General features: G+C 46.0%; 1 protein-coding gene across 1 annotated transcript; it reads left to right on the forward strand.

The window, feature by feature from the left end:
* Positions 1–76: 76 nt before the first annotated feature.
* On the forward strand, positions 77–20345 carry GJC1 (gap junction protein gamma 1). The gene is made up of 3 exons (XM_018555183.1): positions 77–91; positions 17637–17710; positions 18807–20345. The coding sequence occupies exon 3, from the start codon at positions 18821–18823 to the stop codon at positions 19991–19993; it is 1173 nt and encodes a 390-aa protein (XP_018410685.1). The 5' UTR covers positions 77–91; positions 17637–17710; positions 18807–18820; the 3' UTR covers positions 19994–20345.
* The last annotated feature ends 360 nt before the right edge of the window (positions 20346–20705 follow it).

Raw genomic sequence — 20705 nt, forward strand, 5'->3', positions numbered from 1 at the left:
TATGGAAAAGCCGGAGAATGATGAGAGGAGAGCGGCCGGGCGGAGGAAGGGACACCGGACACCACATGGGACGCCCGGGACACCGACCTGAGTGAGTCCACCGACACTGGACACACCGACATTGTACTGAATGTACACGCTGACCTGAGAGACTAGACACCGACTGACTGTAGAGACCGCCTGACACTGCATGGAGGGCAAATATGGACTGTCTGTGATACACTGACTGACACTGTATAGACACACTGACACTGTATAGACTGGACTCATACGCTGACACTGTATAGACTGGACTCATACGCTGACACTGTATAGACTGGACTCATACGCTGACACTGTATAGACTGGACTCATACGCTGACACTGTATAGACTGGACTCATACGCTGACACTGTATAGATTGGACTCATATACGCTGACACTGTATAGACTGGACTCATACGCTGACACTGTATAGACTGGACTCATACGCTGACACTGTATAGACTGGACTCATACGCTGACACTGTATAGACTGGACTCATACGCTGACACTGTATAGATTGGACTCATATACGCTGACACTGTATAGACTGGACTCATACGCTGACGCTGTATAGACCGGACTCGTGTACGCCGGCGCTGTATAGACCGGACTCGCGTACGCCGACGCTGTATAGCCCGGACTCGTGTACGCCGGCGCTGTATAGACCGGACTCGCGTACGCCGACGCTGTATAGCCCGGACTCGTGTACGCCGGCGCTGTATAGACCGGACTCGCGTACGCCGACGCTGTATAGCCCGGACTCGTGTACGCCGGCGCTGTATAGACCGGACTCGCGTACGCCGACGCTGTATAGCCCGGACTCGTGTACGCCGGCGCTGTATAGACCGGACTCGCGTACGCCGACGCTGTATAGCCCGGACTCGTGTACGCCGGCGCTGTATAGACCGGACTCGCGTACGCCGACGCTGTATAGCCCGGACTCGTGTACGCCGGCGCTGTATAGACCGGACTCGCGTACGCCGACGCTGTATAGCCCGGACTCGTGTACGCCGGCGCTGTATAGACCGGACTCGCGTACGCCGACGCTGTATAGCCCGGACTCGTGTACGCCGGCGCTGTATAGACCGGACTCGCGTACGCCGACGCTGTATAGCCCGGACTCGTGTACGCCGGCGCTGTATAGACCGGACTCGCGTACGCCGACGCTGTATAGCCCGGACTCGTGTACGCCGGCGCTGTATAGACCGGACTCGCGTACGCCGACGCTGTATAGCCCGGACTCGTGTACGCCGGCGCTGTATAGACCGGACTCGCGTACGCCGACGCTGTATAGCCCGGACTCGTGTACGCCGGCGCTGTATAGACCGGACTCGCGTACGCCGACGCTGTATAGCCCGGACTCGTGTACGCCGGCGCTGTATAGACCGGACTCGCGTACGCCGACGCTGTATAGCCCGGACTCGTGTACGCCGGCGCTGTATAGACCGGACTCGCGTACGCCGACGCTGTATAGCCCGGACTCGTGTACGCCGGCGCTGTATAGACCGGACTCGCGTACGCCGACGCTGTATAGCCCGGACTCGTGTACGCCGGCGCTGTATAGACCGGACTCGCGTACGCCGACGCTGTATAGCCCGGACTCGTGTACGCCGGCGCTGTATAGACCGGACTCGCGTACGCCGACGCTGTATAGCCCGGACTCGTGTACGCCGGCGCTGTATAGACCGGACTCGCGTACGCCGACGCTGTATAGCCCGGACTCGTGTACGCCGGCGCTGTATAGACCGGACTCGCGTACGCCGACGCTGTATAGCCCGGACTCGTGTACGCCGGCGCTGTATAGACCGGACTCGCGTACGCCGACGCTGTATAGCCCGGACTCGTGTACGCCGGCGCTGTATAGACCGGACTCGCGTACGCCGACGCTGTATAGCCCGGACTCGTGTACGCCGGCGCTGTATAGACCGGACTCGCGTACGCCGACGCTGTATAGCCCGGACTCGTGTACGCCGGCGCTGTATAGACCGGACTCGCGTACGCCGACGCTGTATAGCCCGGACTCGTGTACGCCGGCGCTGTATAGACCGGACTCGCGTACGCCGACGCTGTATAGCCCGGACTCGTGTACGCCGGCGCTGTATAGACCGGACTCGCGTACGCCGACGCTGTATAGCCCGGACTCGTGTACGCCGGCGCTGTATAGACCGGACTCGCGTACGCCGACGCTGTATAGCCCGGACTCGTGTACGCCGGCGCTGTATAGACCGGACTCGCGTACGCCGACGCTGTATAGCCCGGACTCGTGTACGCCGGCGCTGTATAGACCGGACTCGCGTACGCCGACGCTGTATAGCCCGGACTCGTGTACGCCGGCGCTGTATAGACCGGACTCGCGTACGCCGACGCTGTATAGCCCGGACTCGTGTACGCCGGCGCTGTATAGACCGGACTCGCGTACGCCGACGCTGTATAGCCCGGACTCGTGTACGCCGGCGCTGTATAGACCGGACTCGCGTACGCCGACGCTGTATAGACCGGCCTCGTGTACGCCGACGCTGTATAGACCGGACTCGTGTACGCTGACGCTGTATAGACTGTACACTGATGCGGTATAAGTGATCTGAGGTTGGCGTACAGACATGTAATACATTGCGCTACATTGTATTCGTTCCCAGCGTTACGTTGTATTCCTTCCCAGCGACACATTCATTTCCAGCACTACATTGTATTAATTCCCCGCATTACGTTGTATTAATTCCCCGCATTACGTTGTATTAATTCCCCGCATTACGTTGTATTAATTCCCCGCGTTACGTTGTAATCATTCCCCGCGTTACGTTGTAATCATTCCCCGCGTTACGTTGTAATCATTCCCCGCGTTACGTTGTAATTATTCCCCGCGTTACGACGTATTAATTCCCAGCGTTACGTTGTATTAATTCCCAGCGTTACGTTGTATTAATTCCCAGCGCACGTTGTACTCATTCCAGGCGTTACGTTGTTTTCATTCCCAGCGTTACGTTGTACTCGCTCCCAGCGTTACGTTGTAGTCGTTCCCAGCGTTTCGTTGTACTCGTTCCCAGCGTTTCGTTGTACTCGCTCCCAGCGTTTCGTTGTACTCGCTCCCAGCGTTACGTTGTACTCGCTCCCAGCGTTACGTTGTACTCGTTCCCAGCGTTTCGTTGTACTCGCTCCCAGCGTTTCGTTGTACTCGCTCCCAGCGTTACGTTGTACTCGCTCCCAGCGTTACGTTGTACTCGTTCCCAGCGTTACGTTGTATTCGTTCCCAGTGACACATTATTTCCAGGGATACATTGTATTCCCAGCGTTACGTTGTTTTCATTCCCAGCGATATGTTGTATTTAGCAGACAGAATCTGGAGCAGATTTACACTGCAACCAATGAGCTTCTCCCTTTAATTTCCAAATCTTACTCGAGCACACTAAAGAATGAAGCTGATTGGTTGCAGTGCACAGCTGCTCCAGATTTTGTCTGCTCCAGTTTTGATAAATTCCCCCATTGTCGTTCTTTCCATTGATACGTTGTCGTTCTTTCCATTGATACATTGTCGTTCTTTCCATTGATACGTTGTCGTTCTTTCCATTGATACGTTGTCGTTCTTTCCATTGATGCGTTGTCGTTCTTTCCATTGATACGTTGTCGTTCTTTCCAGCGATACGTTGTCGTTCTTTCCAGCGATACCTTGTCGTTCTTTCCAGCGATACCTTGTCGTTCTTTCCAGCGATACCTTGTCGTTCTTTCCAGCGATACCTTGTCGTTCTTTCCAGCGATACCTTGTCGTTCTTTCCAGCGATACCTTGTCGTTCTTTCCAGCGATACCTTGTCGTTCTTTCCAGCGATACCTTGTCGTTCTTTCCAGCGATACCTTGTCGTTCTTTCCAGCGATACCTTGTCGTTCTTTCCAGCGATACCTTGTCGTTCTTTCCAGCGATACCTTGTCGTTCTTTCCAGCGATACCTTGTCGTTCTTTCCAGCGATACCTTGTCGTTCTTTCCAGCGATACCTTGTCGTTCTTTCCAGCGATACCTTGTCGTTCTTTCCAGCGATACCTTGTCGTTCTTTCCAGCGATACCTTGTCGTTCTTTCCAGCGATACGTTGTCGTTCTTTCCAGCGATACGTTGTCGTTCTTTCCAGCGATACGTTGTCGTTCTTTCCAGCGATACGTTGTCGTTCTTTCCAGCGATACGTTGTCGTTCTTTCCAGCGATACGTTGTCGTTCTTTCCAGCGATACGTTGTCGTTCTTTCCAGCGATACGTTGTCGTTCTTTCCAGCGATACGTTGTCGTTCTTTCCAGCGATACGTTGTCGTTCTTTCCAGCGATACGTTGTCGTTCTTTCCAGCGATACGTTGTCGTTCTTTCCAGCGATACGTTGTCGTTCTTTCCAGCGATACGTTGTCGTTCTTTCCAGCGATACGTTGTCGTTCTTTCCAGCGATACGTTGTCGTTCTTTCCAGCGATACGTTGTCGTTATTTCCATTGATCACCTCCAACGAGCACACAGTACAGCCAGAGATGTTTCCATGGCACAGGAAGTCTCGGGATCGCGTGTCCCAGGACATGGGGAGTCACATGTTTGTGAGAAGCGGATGAAAGGAATAAAGATTTGGGCGGTGATGTGTCAAAACATAAACATGCCAGTAGTAAATATTGTGTGCTTAGATTATGTCACTTCTGACATGATCTCAGACTGTACCAGTGACCAGTTGTTGTTTTGTTTGGAATGGAGTTCAGTGTAGGGCTGTAGTTGTAGATTTCTTTACCCCGGGGTAGGTGGGGGGTTGGGGTGTTTATCTCCAGGGTTATACATTCAGGAGGTGTATAATAGTCAGTTTTTAGCGGTGCTGCGCACCCTGACTATTTATTATGTGTCCAGAGAGACGCAACAAGTCCAGCGTTGTCTTTTCTCATTCCGGGTAAGGTGACGGTGAGTGTATAGAGCCCGCCCCCATCACTTTATATACCCAGTGCTCCCCCACCGCTCTTTCCTTTTGCACTGCTGCCACCATAATATTTGGTGTTGGCTGGTGTCAAGGGGAGCGGTGATGTTAGCTGTCATGTGACTATGCTCTGACCTATCTGCCAGTCCCTAGGACCATATGTCTGTGCAGATTCTCACTCATCCAGGTCATGTTATATCTGTAAAAAAGTAAATTCAAGTAACTGGACTTGCTGTATTTTCCTTGAAGACATTTCGCTGGTTATCTGACTAGTTTTCTGAATTCAGACGTCAATTGTGAACTGAGAAAGCTAGTCGGATAACCAGCTAAGCATCTTCAAGAAATATGGCTATTGCACCCGCCCACTGCCTGCTGTCAATCAATGGAAAAAAATCCAGGAAGCCGGACGGTGATTTGATTTGTACGAAAACGCCACTAATCCATCGATTTTTAGTACGATTCGCAAAAAGTTTTCCAGCCTGACCGATGGAGAAAATTCGGCCCGGAGTACAGTAATTGTGAAGGTTCACTTCCCATCAACTGGCTGATTATCGTACGAAAACTCCATCACGTTTGATTTCCGAATGATAATCGCAAGGTGTATGGGCACCTTAAGGCTCATCACACATGTTACAAGTCAGGTCACTGGAGGCTGTGTGGGGCAAACATGTGTTTTACCAGCTGCGTTTGGGACAGTGTTAAGTAATGGCACCACGAGCACTTTGCACATTTTTTTTAATGCGTTGCGTGAACATGCGCTTTGGCCAAAGTGTGCACGGAGCCTTATACTTGCCTTATTTGTTCCTCCTCTTGCTCTTCTGCAGCTGGCTAGAGTACCTTCTGTGTGTGGAGGAACATATGACCTGCTCCTCTGTGAGTCAATTGCTGTCACATGACCTGGTAGTGGTAAGGTGGGTATAAGGGGGTTTGGGGATGCCCTTTCTAGACAACCTTGCACTGCATGGTGACAGTGTATGACCAGCTTGGCACATGTCACATTAACAGAGGACATATAAGAAAAGCTTCACTATTGGTGGCTACGGATGCGTCCAAGTGCGGACACCCGGACCCGCACGGATGTGCATATGACAGCGTACGGCTGTGTCCTCCCATAGGGAAGAACAGGCTGCTGTGCGCAATCACATGCAGCACATGTCCCTCTTGGGATCTGCCGTGTACAGGCGTGCACGCCGCATGGACGTGTACGCCCACTGTGGAGCCCCATGTGAATGAGGCCTTATGGTTTTTGTTTACAGACTATCAATCCATTCACTTTTTTCCTCCAGCGTTTGTAAATCTTCACCATTGAAACCTGTGCTGACCTGTCTTTGCCGTCCGTATACCAAAGTAACAGCGACGCATATGATGGAGCCTTTATTGTAGGGACAAGGGATACTAATGCATTTGTCAAATTAGGACAATGCATAGCACAAAATCTATACATGCCACTTTCCTAGACTATAGATTTCCACAGCAACACATGTCACTTGCACATGGCAAGCACATAGGCCATTTTCAGTCCATTAGTAAAGATTGATACATGAAATATTTTGGCTACAGTTGAGTTTAAATGTTCTCATATTGTTAAAGTGGATGGGAACCCTCTGAGGGCTCTGCTTTTTTTTTTACATCCACACAAATGTTGCTTTTCTCTGCATTAGTGGAAACACGTAATAGGGGAATTGATCAAAACTGGAGCAGTTGCCCATGGCAACCAATCAGTTGGGATTTGAAAATGAGAGACAGAAGCTCGTTGGTTGCCATGCAAACCTGTCCAGATTTTGTCTGCTCCAGTTTTGATCAATTCCCCCCAGAGGTGTTCACTTATAATAGTTGCACGGCACTAGCACCCCTAGATGGCCCTGACGGGTATTGAAATGTTCTATACTCGTCAGCACCACGTAGGGGTGCTAGTGGGGTGTGATAGGGCGGAACTTTTATAAATGAACCCCTAAATGTTTGCGATAGCTAAGGACCCATTTACACCAAAACCTTGCCTGCATTCCGGTCAACTGCAAAGCCAAGAATGCTGCATGCTCTATTTTTTGCGTTTGCAGTCAATTGGAACGCAGGCAATGTTTTGCCACGCGGCCGATCGCACTGTGGGGGGGCATGGCTGCGGTACCTTTCACTTCAATGCACCGCCATGCCCACTCCCGCCCCAGAACGAAGGGGGATGTTTTGTGAGTAATTGCTGTGCGTTCCAGGAGCTGCCGCTCTGGAACTCAACGCAATTGGTGTGAATGGGCCCTAAAGCTTTTCACCACACGTTTCACCAGATTCTTTTCAGCCAGTCTCTGCTCAGCTTTGGTTGTACACATGCTCTTATGTGTACAGATTTATATACAGAGGAAGATTGTTCTCTGCTATTAATTTACCTTTTGTGTGAGCTGTAGTAGTCTTGCAAAGTTAAGATATCTGTTCTTGTACCAATTGGTATGGATGGAAGATGGGATCCTTCAAGGACTGCACTGGTGCGGGCAGACAGGTGTCGTACAGCATCTTCCTGTGTACTTCAGACAGTATGGGTTTTGGCATCCATCAGGGCCCCCAATATCTTTAACATTTGTCTATTCCTGATCAGGTTATACTGCTTAGCCAGAGTTTTGGGGGTAGCGTGTGTTACACGTGGATCTGGGTTCTCTTTCTTGTTGGATATTTGTGGTGTGAGAACTGCTACTGGAGTTGTGGCATTCATCCATTGGGTCAGGGACAGTTCCTGAAAATGTCAATAGGTCATCTCACTGCTGGAGTCTCCCGGTGATACAATCAGCCAATAGTCTTTATGTCATCAACAGCCACCGATAGCTAAAAATGTCATTTTTGGGGTATATTAACCATTTAAACTGGACATGTTGGTTTCATAAGTGTTTGACTTTAAACATTCACTTGAGTAATTGGCTGAAAGAGGTATAAGTAAAACACTTATATACCTTTCTCTTGAAATGCTTGAAGTTCCGCAGACCTCCCGTGCCGGTCACATGACCAGTGATGTAACCATTCGTATGACGTTGAGCAGCCACTATTTGGCTATTTGTTTGTTTACTGGACAGTATTCTACGTGAAATTTTAGGGAGTGTCAAGATATAAATGTTGGAGTTGTCATTGGTGACTCATTGTACACATTCCTTTTTCGGGAAGTCTTAAACCTACTGGTTGTACTGCTGTGTACAGGAGGATTGGACACTGGAAAACAAAAAAAAACTTTAGGCCAGTCAAGGATAATTCCTCCTACTATCAGCATGCCTCAGTATTTTGTAGTGTCCGAGGAAGATGGCCGTCTTTTCCCAGATCTGCTCTAAGACTTAACTATTTTTTCCTTACAACATTTTTCTCTGTAATTTATCTCTGGTCTAGACTTATGTGTAAGGGGTCTCTCATATGGCTTTCCCGGTAGAATCTTCTCACCCCTGTGTTCCTTTCTGTGCTTCAGAAGCTCCTGTTTGATCTTATTAGAGATATGCATCTCTCGGCTCTCACTCGTAAGGTAGCTTTCTTTGTTGCCATCGCCTTGGCTAGGCAAGTGTCTGAACTGGCAGATTTATCCTGCAAGGAACCCTTTTTGATGCCTACATAGGGACCTTTTTTCTAAGGTGGTCTCTTCCTTTCACCTTAATTAGGACATTGTTCTTTGTGTCCAGCTCTAGTTCAGCAGTGGCACCCTGGGGTGCTTTCTGGCTTCCAAAGGGGTGCCTCCAAAATTTTCACATCATGCCTCCAATGAGAAGCGTGCTTCTAATGCGAAGGAATTGGGGGCTCCTGATGTGAAGAGGGGATCCTAAAAAGAAGGTGGGCTTTTTATGTAAAGGGAAACTCTGATGTGAAATGGGGGGGAAGCAGAATGTGAACCCCTCATATTTTTTTTATGCATTTTTGCTTGAGGTACCCCTTAAAAACCCCTCTCCTCCAGTACTAGTGGCAACCGTAAATTTATGGGTTTACCTTCACTTTCTTCCCAGGAATAATGGTCACCAGGACAAATAGGGCTAATCTCTCCATCCGGCACAGAGACAGCAATAGAAATGCAGACATAGGTTCAGATGCTTTTAGATTGTATCCAAAACTAAAAAAATATCATCAAATGACTAATTCTATGTAGTCCAGTGTGGACGTCTGTGTATACAAGAAGGAAATGACCGTAGCTGCTATGAATATCTGGGTATATTGCCTTTCCAGTAAGAGATTTCCAAGGGGACATTTGTACGCAGCCATTGAGCCTGGTGTTGTATTTGTAATGAAATGCATGCCTCTTATACTGTTCATTTTGTCCAATATCTTTCTAATGACTGTTCATCATTAGAAAGCTTTCCTTTCACAACATCCTATTGTTTTCCTGGCTGTTAGGACACAGCCAGCATGTCTGTCTGATGACTTTAATTCCGTTTTCAATATGTAATACAAATTTTGACTTTTGGTAAAGAGCTCAGGGAAGGACTGTGTTTGTTTTCTCTGGAGTCTCTGTGTCTCATCTGAACTTCTAATGTGGACCTATTGGTAAAATTCACACATCAGTATCAGTAGGGTACTTGGCTATGATTGCTAATCTGATTATTATGTAAAGTTTAAAAAGTACTTGGATACTTTAAAAAAACAAAAAACTATATGAGCTTCCTCCTATCTAGAGTACACGTAGCACAGGAGAAATATTAAAAAGTTGAATTAAACATAAAAAAAGCAAAAATATTCCAGGCTCCTCTCCAGGAGCCCATAACTCATATCTTTCCTCTGTTCCAGCAGCTTTTACAAAGACCTCCTGGCAAGGGGTTCAGAGGATGGTTCCATCCTCTGAACCCTTGCTTCATTACAGGACTCAGCAGAGACGTAGGGATCACAAGAAGGAATCGCAGTGGACGGTGGGGGCGTGCACAGTCAAAAAGCATACTCCATCCTTCTGATCATGTTTTATGTTACATAAAACATGATCAGAAGGATGGAGATGCTTTTAATGTGACCCTGTCAAATTCAAAACTATTCTAGACAAAAGAGGCCTGCAAGAGCCACCTTTCCACCGCAGCAGCCTCTCTTCAGTATTCGACACTTCCGGGAGTGTCAGATGACTGTGCCTCCCCCCACCATCCCATATATAGGATGTAATGTGAAATATGGTCATATCGCACCCCCCCACCACCAACACCTACCCACTCCCGGGCACTGGGTTCTTCTCCCCGAGTAATTCTGTATTTATTTGAACTTGGTCCAACTGTGTGGGATCTGCCGGCACAACCGTGCCATATTTTAACAGGTATCGGTGTATGGAGAGACTACAAGTCCCATCTGTTTCCGTCACAGAGGAACTCGTAGATTTCAATTGAATACAAATGCAGTGATATCACCTCACTTGTAGCACATTGGTCACTTCCTCCTAGGTATTGATACCTCAGGATAAGCATGACAGTCAACCAACTAGTATATGTTCAAAAGGAAATACACACAAGCAGCCCACAGATTTCTCTCAGGAGGGGTTTTGTTGTAGCCTCTTCTGAATGATCTCCCTGAAGAGATTAATACACTAAGAATATACAGGTTACAGCTTTCACCCAGTGATAGTGACAGTCACGGCGTTTACAAGTACAGCGGTACCTCGGTTCATGAACGCTTTTGTTCGCAAACGGGAAGTTCAGCAATGTTTTGCTTCCGTTCGCGAACTCCGCATCGGGTGACGAATACAACCGTAGCCATCTTCCCTGCTCTGACACATGGTCATGGCTTCCTCAAGTCGAGATAGCGGTCTGATCACAGTTTGATTCGGTTCACGACCAGAATCGTGGAACTAATTACGTTTGTGAACCGAGGTACCACTGTATCTGTGTACGTGGAAACATTCATGAAGTTGCACTGTATTCAGTCACAGTTGATGATTTACAGCTCAGTGTTACGTTAATGAATATGAATGGAAAATCTTAGTCAGATGAACTGATAAAAGAGGCATTTCCTGTCCCTGATCTGCCAAAATTATAGTTGAAGCATAATCGTGGTGTATATGTGAACCCTTCACCCCAGGGACCGTACATGGGATGACGATTCCAAAAAAAGCTTACAACATAACTAGTCGCATGTCAGCATTACGACCTGTCTACGCTCTGTAACATATATTTCAATTTTCTTTTTTTCCCCTTTAAGCGGAACAAATAAAAGAGCTTTAATTAGGCCTCACGTTTTAACTGAGTGTTTGTGCCTGGTGATGGTTTACAGGACGCATGGTATGAGAAAAATCTGCAGGTCAGCAATGACACTCTGCACAGTACTCCCATGACAAGTGTTCTTTAATATGCCTCTCTGCTTCTATAAATAGGCTACCATTTGCAATGCAACCTACCATCTGTTAGGAAGGGGGCCAAGGGTTCTCCGGACTGGGGAAGCCTAACTTTTAAGCATTTTGGTATTTTGTTTATGGGAAAGTATACAATAGCCGAGGTCTAGACATAGTTTGTTAGGGAGAAAAAAAAAAGATGGCAGTTCCCAGACATGCCAATGTATACACAGGCAGTCCTATTATTTTTTTCTCTTTCTGTAGTAATATATAAGTGTGATTCTGATTTAAACACTTCTGATTATCGTCATGGACCTCCTGACAAAATTCACTTGAATCCAATGTAATAAATACAACATAGTAAAAGCTTACCAGACAATCCACAACACAAGATTTTAATAGCAGGTTGGTGACATCTAGAATTAGGATTCTGTGTTGTAAAAGTATTGTATGGTGGTTTAGTATGCATTTTCTTGATTTGCTATGGTCGGGACTTCAGGCTCCTTTTTACCTGTTTGCTTGTGTCTTGTTATCACACATTGTGGAAAACCTGTTCACAGTGGTCAATGGCTCAAGCTGTATTTTACTCAAAGTGACTAACTCATCTCTTATAGGGCAGCTTCATCTGAGGCTTCAGTCAGATAAACCAGAGCACAAAATAAGGTAGCACCTGATGGGATGACTCTTTTGCTAACCCACGGTGCTCTGGGAATCAATTGGCATGCATTCATTTTATTACAAAAGGTTGATTTATATTAAAAAGAAACAGCTTTAAAATATCTGTTGAAGCAGGGTTGGACAAATCCCAGGAGCCAGGTAGCCGATTCTTCTTAAAAATTGCAGATGGAACCTAACTTTTGAAGTTTTCTATAGTTAATGAAGCTGGCTCCTAGATTGGACAGTCTGACTCTTGAATTCCATATCACTTTGTCCACACCTGCCTTTAAGACTTTATAAACTTTAAATAAAAAATTGCAGTACCTAGTGCCAGTTCTTTATGAATGCCAATCACCTGGATGCCAAGATTAGAAGAATGCATTATGAAGTATGTGCTGCTTTGTGTATTATTAAAGTGACGCTAAACTCGGAAGTTAAATCTTAAAAAAGCATTCAAGTACCTTAACTATTACAAAAATGTAACTTATTTGTGTATCACTCGGCTGTAGATCCTCTGAATTGGTGCTGATACTGTCCTTCCTTCTGGAGGGTAAAAACAACGAAAAAGGAAAAAAGCACAGCGCTCTCTTAAGGATGTGGGGTGTGTGTGGGTGCAGTCAATATGGATTGCTGCTCCGGAAACAGGGGGAGAAACCCGTGGACATAAAAATGGAGCAATAGGAGCACAAATCCAGGAAGTGTGAATGGTGTGGGGCCACCTCGTGTCTGTGAAGTACAGTTGGTAAAAATGATGAAAATGGAGGATAAAAAATAAATTCTACGTAAGTTAAAAGATTAAAAATGGGGACTTACTTTGGGTGTCAAAGATCCGGGCGAGGGGGGCCCTGATGGGATTCTGGCGATGCAAGGACTGTTGTGAAGAAGTGTTCAATATATGATGGTCTCCAGATGAGGACTTGAGGGCAAAGCAGGACAGGTCCTAGGATTTGGCCGTGACAGCTGGAGTGGGAGTCATCGGGTGTGTGTAGTGAACCCAGGGGTGGAAGAATTGAGTGAAGACCAGATGTGAACCTGGGGCTGTGTGTGCCGGGGGAGCGGCTACCTCTGATCTTAGCCATGGAATATTAGGAGGTGGTAGAGTAAAGGTGGCAGAGGGCTGGAGAAGGATGTGCACAGGACGGTGGTGAGGGAGCAAAGCGTTTCGATGAGATCCTCTTTCTCAAGCTCGAAAAGAAAAGTGAGTGACATTGGTGGGAGATTTGCCGGGTTTAAAAAGGCCGGTGGACGGAGTGACGCTGAAGAAATCTAATGCGCTCAGCAGCTGTGCCGCTGTGTTCTGAATATACCCAATGTGCCATCAGGGAAGAAAAATCCATTGATGAAAAAACCTGGTCATTCAGGTAGACAGCCAACCTTATTTTTTTGGGGACATGATGTTGCTAAACCTAGACCTGACCAACAGAAGCAACCCCAGATCATAACACTGCCCAAAATCTAGGTGCTGATCAGGTGGATACTATTTTAAAATTCCAAATTTTGGATGGAAATCCCACTTTGAGGTTCGGAGATCTGGACTTAAAAAAATCCTCAAAATAAAAATAATTATTCTGACTTTTATCAGCGATTCTTTAAAGGGCTGAGTACAGGGTGTTCTTCATTTGGTATAATTCTACACATCAGTGTTGACCAGAACTGATCCTAGACATTTTTTGATGCCTACCTGATGATCTTGTATATGTGCGCGGATGATCCGGTTGTAGAATCTGCATGCTGCCTTTTCTTTTTGCAGAGTCAGCACGCCCTTCACAACACGTCAGCTCAGAAAGATGTTAAGCAGCGACAGTTGTTGACATCACTGTTTTCTACGGCCTAATTAAAGAAAAGGATTCTGGTGTCTGCTCAGTATTTGTTTTTGACAGGTGTCACTGCAAATAATTTCATATTCCTTTTGTGCAAATATTGAGTTAATATTCGTATCAAGCGCTCTCCTAAACGTGACCCAACGTCAATAGTGTGCCACATTTTATCATGCTGAAGGCACTCGAGGTTTCCATGTCAGTCGCTTGCAGGACCTTGATATCTTAATATATCGCACTCCGATGTTCCCGTTTTTGCTAGACTGGCATAGATTTTCGGTTGTTTGTATATTCTGTTGTTGTAGCCTAAGGGGAAAAGTTTGGAGTCTTGGAAGCTTGTCAAGTATGTGCTAAATTAACGTAATGCTAATTCTGTGCCGCGTTTCCTTCTAAGGTTGTTGTTGTTGTTCGTTTTTTCTCTTTGTGATATGATTTGTCTTTCAACCCTGTTTGGGATATAAACAATTTTACGTATTCTTCCATTTTAAAAGGATTGTGTGATGGTTTCATTAAATGTAACTTGTGAGTTTCGGGCTCTTTATCTGAGCTGATAAAATCATAGAGCCAAGAATAATCTTGACTTTGAGTCTTTTCAGATCTTAAAGAGAGCTCATCCTCTTACTCCAGTTAATAAGTTACTAGTTTCCCATCACCCTTCCTACTTTGGTAATGTTGTCTTAACTCAAAGTCTGTTTAAAAAGAAAAGAAAAAGTAAAGCATTGTTATTGTGTAATAGTTTGGCAATTGTAGATACTGTGCCATCAGTATTCGTGGTGCCAGAGTGTCCTTGGAGACCCCAAATTCTCCATAGGATGGTGTGGCACTTGCATAGTAGTTGTCTATCGCCTTGGTTCTTAACTGGTGAGCCGTGACCCCGTGTTCATGGGGTCGCCGCGTGCCTTCCACTTCTAGGTGAGAGGCTTCTCAGCCTCCCTCTAGCTCAGAACTGTCAGTTCTCGCACCAAGCAGCCCTTCATATGCTGCTCGGCGCCAAGTGTCGGCTTTAGGCGTGGTGGGCTGGAGCTATGGCCGCGAGGGAGCTCCATCTATACGTGCATTGCCTACAGCTTCCTCGCATGTCCTGTAGAGATGCCTGGACCGGAGTGCAGAGTGATGTCACATTCTGACTCCCGGGACCTCTACAGGGTGCGCAAGGGGGGTTGTACAAGCAGTGCACATATGGATGAAGCTCCGTCACAGCACAGCAGCCCACACTGGACCCCAGGCTGAGGATCCACTCCAGTTCTCATAAGGTAAGAATACTGGCAATTAACACACTGTACCACGCAATCACTCTGGTGTGGTAGGTGCATTACGTTGCCATTCATTTGAAAGGCACCTCCCGCCCACAGTTCAGTTGGACGAACGTACTGTACCATAATGCCGTGCGCTCCATTGCAGTGCAGCCTGGGTCGCAACTTAAGGACAAATGTGGGTCCTGAGGTTACACAGGTTGGGAACCACTGTTCTATGGTATAGGGTGCTTTTAAGAGACATTGTAACCTTGTCCATGTCCTTGTCTATGCAAAGGGGGCCTCCTCAGCCACAGATACTCACCTTGCCAGCACTCCATCGCTTCTTCCGCCATCTAAAATCTTGACTGGACTGGGCAAATCTCAGAAGACAGGTAGCCAATGCTCCTTAAACTGGTGCCTAACCTTTGGGGTTTTCTCTAGTTTTTGTCAATAAAAATTCCTGCTGGCTCCTTGATTGGACAGACTGGCTCCTGAATTCAATGTTAATTTGTCCTGCTCTTGTGTCTGCTGGGATCAGATGCTAGGGGGAGCTAAACACTTTCACTCCTTTGCTATTTGAAAGTGTTTAGGCCTAGCGATTGCTACACCCAAGCACTTTTCAGGTATTGTCCCCACCTGTAACAGAGGTGGGATTGGTAAGATAGCATGGGGCAAGGTCAATATTAGGGGGGTTGGGAAAGGGGGGACGATAGGGGTCTTTATCAGAGACATTCCAACCATGTCCTGTATGGCAAAGTGACAGTGCCTCTTTAAATAATAAGTGTACAGTTCACACAAGTCCTGGCATCCCCGTTTCACCATCCACCTTTTGCAGCAACATAGTAAATACAGTGTCAGACAGTCACCCATGGGCCCCAGTGCAAAACTAATTTTTAGACTTTTAGGCCTTCCATTCCACTGCTAGGTAAAAGACTTATGAACAGTACCCAGATTTAACGCCTGAGCTTCACTAAAGCAGATCTTCCTTCAGACTTCTCTGTGTGAGAACATAGACGGGCACCTCCTATTTAATGTATCATTCATAAGTAATACCAGGTGCCTTGCTTCTCATTTTGCTGAGCTTTGTGGCTTTGAGGAAATATGATTGGAATGTTATTATTAAAAAGTGAGTGGTACCGGACACGCATATCTCAGGAAGGTGCACGTCTCTTAGTTGTGGTGTGACCAGACCAACCTGGGATATAGGTCCTAGTATCCTACCTTGCACTCTTAGGGCATGCATAATTCCATTTGTTGGTCCCTATGGGAGCAGCTGCTCATACAGTGTATGCAAAGGCAGCATGGTCATCTTATCAGCATAAGTGTGGGGAACCAGATATTTGATTCAAGATTTCACAGCCACGGCTGCAGAAGGAATGCTAAAGTGGGGAAAAGGGATATCAGTGAGGATAAGGTAATACATATTTTTCTTTTATGTGCAAGAAGCAATAGGCTTTAACATGTCAGTCCATATTTCAGATCCTCACTTACCATTATCAACTTACCTGTCCCCCAGCAAGGTGTGGATATTCAGTTAATAGAATGCCATACATATATATATATCGTATGTGGTATAGATATATCACAATTTTAGGTCTGCCACCATTTCACAGCAAGGTGATCGTTCTAGCCCTGCCCCCCCCCCCCCCCCCCCACCACAAAAAAAAACGAGGTGCGCGCTCTCCCCCCCCCCCCCCCCCCCCCCCCAAAAAAAAAACCTACAAGGATTTATGCTCATTGTACCTGGTAAAATATTTCAGTGTGGACGTCCGGACTGTTACTGTTTGGTTGCTATTTAATGTATATTGACTGTATAATAATCTGCTTTTGTTGCTGCACATCATGCTGATGCCATTGTATTGGCTGCCTATTGACCTAGTTATAAGCCACTGAGATTTGGAGCTTGCAATTGTGCTTGTTATGACAGGTTTGTTGTAGACTGTATGTAAAATAAAGTTCAATCACTACAGTTTACATTTAGGTTTGCCCTCTGCTTGCCTTTTTTTTTGGGGCACAGTTTTCACAATTCAGTTGCTCTTTAAATGGAAAGGACTAGTCACCAGTATTTTCCTATAGGCTGTCTTCAACTGTTGTTTTCTCCATTACTGGCTTACCATGCCTTATTCTGTATTGTGTCTCATTGTAGAGGCAGGGCTTTGCTGCTCCTTGTCAGGGCCCTCTGATAAATAGTTGTCTGAGTGGTGGGGAACCAGTTAAGAGAGGTGGAAGAAGCACAGCTCCATAGAATGGATAAAACAGAAGCAAGTATATTCTTGCACTGCAGGTCCACAGATACAGATTCCCCTCCAGCAAGGAGAACATTGAAGCGCATAGCAGCAATGTCACTAAATCTCACTACAAATCTGGTGAGACTGGCAGTCACAGGCGCGCATTGTATTGGATGATCTTCCACTGCACGTATACAACTATGAGGCTCTAGGCATGGAAAGTATTCTGGGATTTTTCGGCAGGAATTAAAGACAAAATGTAAATGTTTGAGGGTACTGTTTAGCCAAAACTAATATTTCTAGATGTTCCCTACAACACAGCAAATCTTCACTTTCTAGGTTTGGGGCCACTTTAAAGAAGAACCTCCCTAAGCAGGATCAATTATTCCTAAGAAGCATGTATTCAAGTTGTTGTAGCTTGATTACAGTATTTATCTGTGTTTGGTTTGTATGGATAATAGTGTGATCAAGTAATAACCTTTTTTTTCTTCTCCTCTTCCAGTGGGATTTCAGGAAGTTGCAGATGAGTCCCCCATGTCCACGGCAACACCAGCTAGCAAAAACACGGCACTGCAGGTATAGTATTTGTTGTTGTTTTTCTGTGTCTCTACACCTTTAAATGAAACCTATAATGAGAGAAACATTATACACATAGAGAAACACATAGACTTCCATTACTGAAGTCCTTCTGAAGATACGGATTGCCTGGCTTTCAGTCATTTTACACAAAAATGTTATTCAAAAACAAAATGAGAGAAGCAGATCGCCTGCTCTGCAAAATTATTCAAGGTCAGCGATTCAAAGTGTTGAAGCCGAAGTGACCGCATAACAAGAGCCAAAGTGGCAACATAACATGAGGCTCCCTTTTTAGGAGGAGGTTCCTAATGGTAGCCTATATATTTCTCCCGGTAGAGATTTCCTGTAATACAATTTATACAGTTTTCAGAGGTCAAGTGAGGGTTTCTGTGATCAATATCAGTTGATTCTTAGTAGCGTGACCAAAAATTGACTGTATAATTTACAGCAAGAATAGTGCGCCATAACCATCTCCGTCTGTACAAGAAATAACTTGTCCTGGCTTGGTCTCATATACAGCTTCCTTATCTGCAGAGCTATCCCCATCCTTGCTTTACTACATAGTAAGCTGAAGTTGGAACCCATGACCTGCATATTGGAACCCATGACCTGCATATTGGTAGCATCTTGCTAAGTACCAAAAAAGGATGAGGATATTGGCCCACACTTGGCACCTTAAAATCATTTGAGTAGTGGCAGCTTTTATATTCCTATCCCGACAGGTTCTTATTAAGTTGCCCTTAAAGGTGTCCTCTATGCAGCACTGTAGCTGTGTAGAAAAGAGCAAGATGACCAAAATCTACTGGAGATAGTTGTCCCCTCACTCGCTCGTCCTTACATCTTGCTGGCCACAAAAGACGGTACTGGAAGGGCTAATTTTCTCTCCAACGTAAGTCAGCATGTCTCAAAATAGAAGCTGACCATATTGCTGAAATTAGGATGTAGCTTTCTTAGCAACAGGGCAAATTATTGCTAAATTATTTGAAATCCATATTTATTTAGTCTTTAATTGGCCTCTGTCTGAAATGCTTTAGATGAAAAGCATTATTATTTTTATATCTGCCAATTCACTGGATTTCTCTGTTCTACGTTCAAGGAGGAACTGGCAACATGAGCTGGAGCTTCTTGACACGACTGTTAGAAGAAATCCACAATCACTCCACATTTGTTGGAAAAATCTGGCTGACGGTTCTCATAGTCTTCCGAATTGTTCTGACTGTCGTCGGAGGGGAATCCATTTATTACGATGAACAGTCAAAGTTCGAGTGCAACACAGATCAGCCAGGCTGCGAGAATGTGTGCTACGATGCCTTCGCCCCCCTTTCCCATGTACGTTTTTGGGTATTTCAGATTATCTTGGTGGCCACCCCACCACTTTTGTATTTGGGTTATGCAATTCACAAAATCGCCAAAATGGAGGAACGCTTTGAGTACGATAAGAAGGCAAGGTTCAGAGCCATGCCCAAGCGCTGGAAGCAGAATCGGGCTGTAGAGGAGGTAGAAGAAGAACATGAAGAAGACCCCATGATGTACCCAGGGACTGAGCAGGGTAGTGACAGAGGGAACCACGGCCATGTCAAGATTAAGCATGATGGTCGAAGGCGGATTCGGGCTGATGGATTGTTGAGGATTTATGTCCTGCAGCTGATTGTCAGGACGGTTTTTGAGGTAGGGTTTTTGGCTGGTCAGTATTTCCTTTATGGCTTTGAAGTTATCAGGAGATACGAGTGTGAGAAAGACCCTTGTCCACACACAGTGGACTGCTTTATATCCCGACCTACTGAAAAGACCATCTTCCTGTTAATAATGTATGGCGTCAGCTGCTTGTGCCTTCTCCTGAACATATGGGAGATGCTTCACCTTGGCTTTGGGACTATACGGGACGCACTTAACAACAGGGGGAAGCAAGTGGACGATTCTTCTTCCTCTACCTATCCTTTCTCATGGAACACTCCTTCAGCTCCACCTGGATACAACATTGCTGTGAAACCAGACCAAATCCATTATACAGAACTGACCAATGCCAAAATGGCTTACAAGCAGAACAGGGCCAACATAGCTCAGGAGCAACAATACAGGACAAGTGAGGACACTCTCCCCGCTGACCTAGAACACCTTCATCAGGAAGTGCGCATGGCACAAGAACGCTTGCAAACTGCCATTCACGCTTACTCAACTCAGAGCAACCCACCTTCCACCAAAGAGAAGCGATCCAAAAAAGGGTCTAACAAGAGCAGCGTCAGCAGCCGGTCCGGAGACGGAAAGACCTCTGTGTGGATTTAAACCTGCTGTAGCAGAAAGTTGTGACTCCTTGTCTCCGGGAGGAACATAAGGCAGAGTGATGGCTTCCATTCGTGTAAATATTTTGGTTCTCTTAACGTTGTAGAAGCACAGACTGCACAGCCTGGATACAAGAAGAAAAAAAGAAACATCCTATGGATTCTGCTGCCTGGTCCTTTATTTCTCTTGTATCATGAGACTTTATTACTGTGACCTGCAGTATGTCAGGCTGTTCTTTTATATCTAATGTTCAAACATTGCAATTATTATGACAATCCTGTTTTGTTAAATGCTAAACTTTTTATACAGTTAATTTTTATGAGTTTTTTCATTCAGGAAATGTGTAGAGTTGCTTGCAGTCTGGATTCTTTGTATTTGTAGAGCAGAATCCACTAAACCAGTCACTTGTTAGCCATTGTTGCCCTTGGCTGTTGCTGAGTATTTGCTCAGTCGCTATCTATCTGAGCACTCACCGTACGATAAAATCAGTGACGTAACTGGCCAATTTTTGACTGGACCTCGTTTGTAATGTTAAACACATTTCACCACTCATCCAAGCAGCTTCCTCGGTTCTAATGTCTATTGAATGAGTAGTAAAGCATCTTCAACCTTACAGAACAAGTCCAGATCAATGTGGCTAACTATTACAAGCTACACTATGACCTGGATAAATGAGAACCTTCACAAGCACTGTAAGGTCTTCATTCACTTCTCA

This window comes from Nanorana parkeri, unplaced genomic scaffold (assembly GCF_000935625.1).
Source record: "Nanorana parkeri isolate BGI_ZX_2015 unplaced genomic scaffold, ASM93562v1 scaffold187, whole genome shotgun sequence".
NCBI lineage: Eukaryota > Metazoa > Chordata > Amphibia > Anura > Dicroglossidae > Nanorana > Nanorana parkeri.